This window comes from Peromyscus eremicus, chromosome 1 (genome assembly GCF_949786415.1).
Source record: "Peromyscus eremicus chromosome 1, PerEre_H2_v1, whole genome shotgun sequence".
In the NCBI taxonomy this organism is placed as follows: Eukaryota; Metazoa; Chordata; class Mammalia; order Rodentia; family Cricetidae; genus Peromyscus; species Peromyscus eremicus.
Genome location: NC_081416.1, coordinates 146,719,329 through 146,728,848, shown reverse-complemented (window position 1 = coordinate 146,728,848; position 9,520 = coordinate 146,719,329). Strand labels below are relative to the sequence as shown.

General features: G+C 42.3%; 1 protein-coding gene across 3 annotated transcripts; it reads right to left on the bottom strand.

Annotated features, from left to right (window-relative positions):
- Positions 1 to 4,853: 4,853 nt before the first annotated feature.
- Misfa (mitochondrial sheath formation associated) lies at positions 4,854 to 9,520 on the bottom strand. Of its 3 annotated transcripts, none has more exons than XM_059274141.1 (4): positions 9,311 to 9,520; positions 8,458 to 8,557; positions 5,662 to 5,699; positions 4,854 to 4,969 (listed from the first exon to the last, which is right to left on the bottom strand). In XM_059274141.1, the coding sequence occupies exons 1-2, from the start codon at positions 9,446 to 9,448 to the stop codon at positions 8,465 to 8,467; spliced, it is 231 nt and encodes a 76-aa protein (XP_059130124.1). In that variant the 5' UTR covers positions 9,449 to 9,520; the 3' UTR covers positions 4,854 to 4,969; positions 5,662 to 5,699; positions 8,458 to 8,464. The 3 variants fall into 3 exon arrangements, with proteins under 3 accessions (XP_059130124.1, XP_059130134.1, XP_059130116.1); XM_059274151.1 differs by having other exon boundaries at positions 8,465 to 8,557; positions 9,311 to 9,519; XM_059274133.1 differs by having other exon boundaries at positions 8,469 to 8,557; positions 9,311 to 9,517.

Genomic DNA, 9,520 nt, shown 5'->3' with positions numbered 1-9,520 from the left:
GCATTCTTAATTTATATGATTAGGTAATAAAATTTTTCTAAGTTAAAATACAAATTTTGCCAGAACAAGAAATATTCTTTTCTATTTTTCCTTTCAGGCTTCCTGTCACATTGACCTTAGTATGAAGTAGATGAGGGCCCTTAATATTATGTTGATTGTTTTATTTTTGTCTTTGTTTTTTTTAATTCCTTTTATTAAAGAAAGATGGTTATTCAAATATTAGATTTGAAGAGTAATAGTTTAAAAATCAACAAGTGACATGTGTTGTGGCCTCTCTGCTTTATTTCCCCCATTATAAAAGATATTTGGGGACCCTAAGGTGCCCCTGTACCTCTTGCTGTTAATAACATTGCATTTTTAGCTTCAATTCCTTAGAAAATGTTAATGACCAAAAAAACAAAAACTAAATATTTAGTGTATTGAGAGTACCACCTTCTCTTTTGTCCGTATTGCACTTTTATTTCTAACTATGCACTGTGACGAGGTATGTTTTTCCTGTTGTTGGTGTTGTACTGAGCTGTGAAACTTTAAGTTCTATCCTTCTTAAAGGCAGACCTTCAGACTTGGTCACGAGCCTAGAGTGCATCCAGGCTGACCCAGGGTCTGGCCGGAAGGAAGCCATGTCTCAAGGACAGGCAGCAACAGAATGAAGTGGGATGCTGGAGACCTGAAGGTTGGAAGCAGTCAGAATTCAGTTTGGGAACAATTCCACGGTGAACCTGGCTGTCTTCCGCTGTTAAGCCATGAGGGGTGGGGTGCTGGAGAGGCTGTTCTACAAAGACCTCTTCCTTTTCAGCAGGTCCAGACTTTATGTATTTTGTCGATGATGTCTTCATTCTTGAAGCTTGAGCATTATGAGTGATCATTTTTAGCCTTCCTTTGTGGGACCATTTGACCCAGTTCTTAAAGTTTACTCATTTTGAATTAAGTTTTAAACTTTGAAAGTGCAAGGATTTAATTTTAGAGGGTATATAGCACCCTAACTCTCCATGTAGATTTCTATACATTGACCACAGAAAAGCCTTTCCTATCCCACCGTTACTTTAGAGGGAGTATGATATTCCACTTGATAAATAGGTTTGAAACATTATTTTATTGCTATCACTTGTGTGTTTTCCCCTCCATGATTTTTCTTGGATAACCTTTTTTCAATATTCATACTCTGGAATCTATAATTGCAGTCAAGATTTCTAGTGACTGAAAGTACTGTACTCAATTACAGGGTGCAGCTATTTGCACAGAAAAGAGCCATTATGCTAGATTAAAGTTTCAGAACTTGGGAAAGAGTCAGGTTGTAATGTCTGTTATGTCTGAGTACATTTCTGTAACAGATATGCATCAACTTTTATGTTGAAAAAACACGGGAAAGAAAGATTGTAAGTCCAAATTGTGTCTTCCATTTTGCTCTTCTGTATTTTCTGACCACTTAGAAAAGCTCACAAGCCTGTGAAGAAACAGGAGCAGACTATTCTTTTTTCAAAGTTTACAAATTAAGTGCTTGATTTTTAATGTATGCTCTCTACTGTTTTGATTTTCAGATTTTGATTCAATATTTGAAGATGTGCCTTTTATTGGGTGATGTTAATTCTCGAATGTAGTAATGTTGTTTCACAATTGTAATGTTACATGATCATGGGGGTGGCATTCTCTAACAAATTATGTGACAAGAAAGTAGTTTTCATAAAACTCGTGGCTCTGATTGCACAGTCCCACTTGCTAAAGCAAAGGGCACTTTCTTTTAAGGCTACTTCAGAACTCGTCTTTGTACTTTCTCTGTGCGATGGATGCAGTCATGTCCATTTAGAGGCAGGGTACCACATGTCACAGGCAGCCCTGTGTGAGCCATGAGAAAGTTCAAAGACTGTTAACAGAAAGTCTAAGGGAACTCGGAATTTCATTTTTGTAATGGTAACCCCCAAGATTTTCTCCAAGAAATAAATTATTTTGTATTTTATAACTTAAAAGCAGCTAGTAGTACATTTCTGAGATATAGCAGGAGACCAAAACATTTTTGGAAAGAGAATAAATATATGGAGAGAGACTGGTTGTTTTATTTTCAGTGTGCTGATTAGACTATTTATTTTGTGAGTGGATGTGATGAAATACATATTCAGGTGTTTAGTGTATGATTAAGAGTGGAATATAGATTTCTTTGAAGTTATTAAATCCATGATGTCTTTTACATAATGGACAAATCAAATGTAAAAGAAGAAAACTTTGACATAGCTTAGCTTGTTTTCTGGTGCTGTTGACCTGCAGAAGAATATACTTTTGCATATACAGGTGAATGTTTTGCAATTTATGTATATAAGAAATTGTAGGCATTAAAATATTTTATTGATATTTTTTCTGGTTTTCATTTACTGATCAAAACTTGAAGCTACTCCTTATCACCTGGAACACTGTGCTAGCTAGAAACCTCTGTAGACTTGTTAGGTTCAGAAGTCAGGTTTGTCCCTTATATACTTGTGACTGTTAAAGCTACCACTGATTTCTCTTCCACCACCAGCTAGAGTGCCATTGTGTTCTCAGACATCAAGTTAAAACAACTGATAGTGGGGGCTGGCGAGTTAGCTCAGTGGTTAAGAGCACTTGTTGCTCTTGCAAAGGACTCGGGTCCAATTCCCAACACCCACATGGTGGCTCACAACCAACCATAATGCCAGTTCCAGGGCATCTGACACCCTCTCTTGATCTCCACTGGTACCAGGCATGCAGGCAAAACACTCAAAACAAAATAAATTTTAAATAGTAACTGAAAGTGGTTAGAGCAATGAAATCTAGCTTTGTGGCTCGGGGTTTTGAAGGTTTATTGAATTGAAAGAAAAACAGCAGAACTGGTATGTAATTCTTATCAGAATTATCAGGTTCAAGTCACCCATAACAAATGAGCTTGAGCTGGAGAAATGGCTCAATGGTTAGAGTAACATGTAACACACACACAAAACGAAAAGCACCCCACACCCACTGGTAAGCCCAGCTCCAAAAGACAGTGGCAGAGACAGGATTTCTGGGGCTTGCTAGCTTCCAGCCTAGCCTAGAAAACAAAAGCTTCCAGTTCAGAAAGAGACTTTGCCTGGAAGGAATAGGCAGAGTGATAGAAAAGGAAACCTGATGCCTTCTTGCCTCCCTGGGTACATACACTCACAGAGACATACATGGACAGATGGATGGGTGATATTGAGAAGATGAACCCTTAGGAATGTACATGAGGCTAGTGGACACACCCATGCATACAGAGAATATAGATAACTTGATCCACTACAACGTGCTGAGTCTAGGTCATGTGAGAAGTACAAGAAGTACTAATAGTGTCTAGAGTCCTAAATTACTAAGAATTGTATTTGTGGACTTTGAATTCATTTTCCTCTCCACCGGAAGTGTAGTCTTATGGGCTAGGGAAATGAATCCATGTGTAAAGTGCTTGCCACACAAATGAGTGTCTGAGTTCAGAGTTGCAGCTCCCACATAAAAGGGAGGCATGGTGATACATATCTGTAACTCCAGCACTTGGCAATGCAGAGATGAGTGGATTCCCATGGCTCGCTGGCTAGCCAGTCTCATCAAAATGGCAAATTCCAGGTTCAATGGGAGACTGTCTTAAAAATAAGGTGGAGGATGTTAGAAGACACCAGACATTGACCTTTGGTCTCAGGTGAGCATGCAAACATAGCATACATAACTCTTGGTGCAGAACCTCTTAACAATGGTAAGAATACCAAAACCCAGTGTTTTCTGTGTAAACTACTGGTCTGCTTTGCTGGACGTGTCTATTCTCTTGAACAGTGGAACCATCAGTCATCAAAATACTCTTCCCCGCCTCCCCACCACCACCATCTCACTTATCTCATTTTTAGAGGGTTTAAGATCCCAGAGCTCAGACTCCTGATTTATTAATGGCTTATCTTATGCTTAGGCTCCCAATCCTGGACTCAAATTCACTGCATCATGTTGAGAGCTGAAGTTAGGTTTTATTTCTACAAATGTTTTAAAAATGATCATTAGGGGTCACGCTAATGTACAAACTACCCAAGAGCTCTTGCAGAGGGTCTGTGTCCATTCCCTGCACCCACATTGGGCAGCTCACAACCAACTATAACAAACACCAGGGGAATCAGAGGACTCTGGCCTCTAAGGGCACTTGCACTCCAGTGCAGACCTATACATATACCTATAATTAAAGTAGTAAAAATGCATCTTTTAAAAGGACAACTTCTTTGCCTTTCAGGTGAGGGAGATACTCAGCAGCAACACTGTTCTTGTTTGACCATTGCCTTAGCACATAAGGTATAGGTGTTCCTGGAGAAAGCCTGCATCTACATCTCTACTGTGTCCAGGTCTGTGCTGGCAAGATACCTGCGCCTCTTAGCTTCTCTTTGGTCACTTTATAAAATGAAGCCAATACCCATCTTCAGCAGGTTTGGGTGAGGATTAAAATACTTTAGCATCTCTCCTCTATTAAGCCCCCCATGGGGTAATTTTTACTTTTGGACTCTGGATTATGGATGTAATATATAAGAAGTGGTGGCGCACGCCTTTAATTCCAGCACTCGGGAGGTAGAGCCAGGCGGATCTCTGAGTTCGAGGCCAGCTTGGTCTACAGAGCGAGATCCAGGGCAGGCACCAAAACTACACGGAGAAACCCTGTCTCAAAAAACCAAAAAAGAAGTGGGTCTAAAATCATTACTTATTATTACCCAACAGGGGACAATTTAAACAAGGTGTTTCAGCCTTACAGGCTTCAATGAATAGGACCTGGTCTTCCCCCACTCTCTCCCACCTATCAGCTCACCCTCTATCTCTGTTAGGAGAATATTGTCTTTGTTCATCTTAAAAAGTGTAACGACACAATATGACAAAATAATGTGCGATTACTTTATGTGAATCCTACAACAGGAACTGTGCAGTTGGGTGATCTTCATAGCTGCATGACTTCACCAGGGTCATCTTTGCTTACTTCCAAAGGGGTCTGGCAGGGGAAAAAAAAAAAAAAAAAAAAAAAACATGTTTCAGGAGGCTCTAGCGTCACTAGGGTGTAGGGTTGAGGCGGTTGCCAAGGACTGGAGGAGGAGGCTGATCCTGTTACCCACCAGAAGTGTTCAGCACTGTGGGAACTGACAGTACAGAGATGTCTGCCCCAGAACCCCACTTTGGGTTGGTTCTCAGAAGTGGGCTGATGTAGGAAATGATATTGAAGGCTCAACATTTTTGAATGTCTTGTCAGCATTACAGAGATTCACTTTGACCCTGGGCCACAAATACTCTTAACCTCCGGTCTTTACAAAATAATGTATGTGTAAGAAAGCACATGAGAAGCCTGGGTGTGGTACCCCCACATGGTAGCTGTGGGAGGCCTTGGGTCTGATTCCCGCACCGTGTAATCTCAGCAGTCAGGAGGTGGAGGCGGAAGGACCAAGGCAATCTTGGTTGCCTTGCTAGCTCGAGATCATCCTAGGCTCTTTAAATGTACATGAAAGGAACCCGGAAAGCTCCCAGTTCTAAGTAGAGTAGCTAACAGTTGAAGCAGGTAAGTTATGGGATCTTTTTCTCAAATACTGAAGAGAATCTGTTTCTAAAGTTACTAGGGTTAGATAGATTTTCATGCTTGCTGTGTTAATGTCAGGGACTCTTTGGCAGTAAAGAAGTCAAAAGTACACTTACCCCTCCTGGGGGATATTTATATCCCTTCCACATCGTTCCTGCAATGAGAACCATCCATAAGACAACGATCATCGTGGGCCTTCTTGGCTGGTGATGGTGGGGAGTGGTTATTGGAAGGCCTGGTTCTATTTGCAGAGTCCTGGGAATCTGTCTGGCTTCATTCCAGACCAGATGGTGGGTGGCCCAGCATGGCAGTTCCTGACTGGTGAACTTTGTGGTCTAGTCTAAACTAAAATGGCCATTTTGGCAGGCAAAGCTCAGACACCGATTATGACATCAGTTCCTGTGACACCAGGGCCTCAAGGGTGAGGGCAGCAATGGGTTGGCTGGGACATAGGTATGTTTGGATGAAAGAAACCTCAAAAGGCCTCTACTCTCACACCTCTGCTTAGAACCTTAGTAAGCCATAATTGATAAGATATGTGTTGGCTTAAACTAATAAAGGCAGGAAAAGGTTGTTGTGAATAACACATCAAAACCACCTGGATTTATTGGGGGAATTAACAAACTAGGTGGACAACAGCTTTAGGCTATTGTTAGGCAAATAAGTTTTGCATTTTGTAAAACAGCAATCCGGCCCTCGAGTGGGCTAAACTTCCTAGTACCTCCCTGGGAAAGGAACAGAATGAAGATGTCAGCTGCTTATGGGGCTCTTTCACAGCTAGGGAGACAAGCACAAAATAATTTCAGTGGCTCAGAGTCACACTCTGTGGCAGTGGCTTGGCTAGACAAATGTCACTTCTATCACACCCACACAATGTGGCGGCTTTGAACCAGTGAGGCTGGGGGAGAACCAGAAGCCAGCTATTGTTTCCCGCTCTTACTATACCTGGGGCTGGGGCTACCATCCCCTGCCTTCTGGAGCAGCCCCCCCCCCATCCTTCTGCTCTTGAGTCAGCAAATTAAGACTACCAAGAGAAGCGCGGGGGGGGGGGGGGGGGGGGGCCTAACAGAAACAAGACAGGTCTCTGTGAGTTCAAGGCCAGCCAAGTCTCCAAAGTGAGTTCCAGGATAGCTGGGGTTACACAGAGACACTCTGTCTTGAAAAACCAAAAAAGAAAAAAAAAAAAAGTAAAAGACTACCAAGAGTAAACTTGCTCTAACAATGGCAACTGCTCTGAAAAGCAGATCTGGATGAAATGGGTGGATTGCTGGAAGCCCAGCAGAGGTTTGCTGAAAGGGTGTCACCCTCTGTTTCCAGTGGGAGATGTTCACAGGTCTGGCTTGCACCACTCCCACAACACAAACACAGAACAATGAGCTGGTTATGTGGTGGTATGTGTACCCAAGGCCGCTGTCACCAATAAATGCTTACTGATAGCTTCTCATTTCACTTAGTCAAATTTGTAGTTTACTAATTTTCAGGCTTTGCATTACACACTCAAATGTGATATTCACAAAAATAGTAAAAAGCCGAAATATTTCCCATTGTACCAATGAAGAAACTGACGTTCAGAGGATTTAAACATTTCAAGTTCACGCAGTAATTTGCAAAGTTAGGTCTTGATTTCAAATTTATGTTAACTCTAGTTTCACAATTCTCTAGAAGGGGCATTAAAAGTACTCATCTTGAAATGATCCATGCAAGATAGTTATGGACAACCATGCTGATTAAGCCAATTAAAAGCATATGAGTTGTGCTGGAGAGATGGCTCAGAGGTTAAGAGCATTGACTGCTCTTCCAGAGGTCTTGAGTTCAATTCCCAGCAACCACATGGTGGCTCACAACCATCTATGATGAGATCTGGTGCCCTCTTCTGGCCTGCAGTCATACATGCTATATACATAAATAAATAAACCTTTAAAAAAAAAAGCATATGAGTCTTATTAATGGCTCTACCATGAGTGGGCTTATGCCTTCAAAATGTCTCTTAGTGCCCAAGCTCAGGAGTACAGCATTTTTAAAGACAAAAGCCACAATTACGTCAGTGGAGGGAGGTCACATCAGTGAAGGATTTGGGGTGGCCTCGTACCATCTGTTCTCTTGCAAAACACAGCATGTTTTCAAGATACCACATGACATTATCTTTGATTTACACTTCCTTTCAGTTATTTCAGTTTTATGTTTTAGCTTGTACAAACGTTAATTACTCTAGTTAGCCTGTCTGGACCATGGTCAGAGTCACAGACAAAAGTGTTGCCAGATACGGCTGTTGTGGCTGTCATGGATAGAAAGCTGAGAAGTGTCTAAGCAAGCACAGTTGTGACAAGATGTTATTGCCTTAGTCATTTCAGTCTGAGCCACGTATGGGTGGCACGTGACTGTAACCCCAACACTCAGGAGGCAGAGGCAGGTGGATCTCCGTGTTCGAGTTTGAGGCTATCCTGATCTACATAGTGGGCTCCAGGGCAGCTAGGCATACATAGTGAGTCCTTGTCTCAAAAAGGGAAGAGACAAAGAAAAGGATCTATTTAGGAAGAGAAAGGAGATGAGGGAGGAAAACAAAGGCAGAGAGGAGGGATACTATGGTCCAAGTCGGCTACACACATGTAACTTACATGTGTGTATGATAAAATGTTTTATATAATTAATATATGCTGATATAGGATAGTGTTTGAGAAAGAATGGACTAATACATGGAAATGGTTCAGAAGGAACCCTGTGAGGCATGGTTATTGACAGGCAGCTGGTTCTCCACCCGCTTTCCCAGCAGAACCCCTGAGTCTTCTCCTTTTACACGAGTCTCAAGCCGTTCCCCTCCACAGTTTGCCTGTTTCCCAAAGGATAAAACAACCCGCAGCCTTCAGGGTGTTAGAGCATTCTATGAACAGAGGGACCCAGCCCGACAGACTGACCACTCACTCACAGCAGCAGCTCCTCCTCCAAGGCTTGGCTCCTTTGTCGTGCCTTGTTCTCCCAAACAGGCAACCTCTCTTTCCACTTTAGAGTTGGAGGCTGAGTCAGAAAGAAAATTAGAGGTAGACATGGCCCCACTCATTGACCCCATGATAAGTCAGTGTTTCTGTGAAGAGCATTCATGGAGGGACTGCTCAAAGAACGCCCCCATCCCAATGTCCCTAACAGAAACTCCTCCTCATCTACTTGGCTTGAAACTCTGAAGTTAGTCACTGTGACCAACAGAACTGTAAAAAGCTGTTGAAGAAGAAGAAGAAGAAGAAGAAGAAGAAGAAAGAAGAAGAAGAAGAAGAAGAAGAAGAGGAGGAGGAGGAGGAGGAGGAGGAGGAGGAGGAGGAGGAGGAGGAGGAGGAGGAGGAGGAGGAGGGGGGGGAGGAGGAGGAGGAGGAGGAGGAGGAGGAGGAGAAGAACAAGAACAAGAACAAGAAAAAGAAGAACAAGAAGAAGAAGAAGAAGAGGAGGAGGAGGAGGAGGAGGAGGAGGAGGAGGAACAGGAACAGGAACAGGAACAAGAACAAGAACAAGAACAAGAACAAGAACAAGAACAAGAAGAAGACCTATAAAAATGCCATAAAGCCAGGATACAAGTGACATTATCCAAGCAGGTGGAGGGGATATTAAACTCTCCAAAGAAAGATACCCAATGGGATAAGAAGATACTGGTTTCATTTCTGTCACATGCTGACTTTCTGTTGTTAAAAACCCTCAGCTATCTTTCCTGTTTGGTCAGAAACCCCAGATGGGAGTATGAGACCAAGCCAGATATAGCAAGGATGCAAGGCTGGTGCTTACCATCGCCTCTGGAAATGTACCTATGCAGAAAGCGAGCCCAACAAAAAGCATCCAGCCCAGCACGATCATCACCAAAAGAAAAATAATTTCTGAGCTACAATTACACGGTGAGAGATCTTGGCGAAGGAGCAAACTCATGAAACCTTCCAGTTGATAGATGTGTCAAATGTTAGTTCCATTCCTTGGTTCTAAAGGATCCAAGACTCTCTA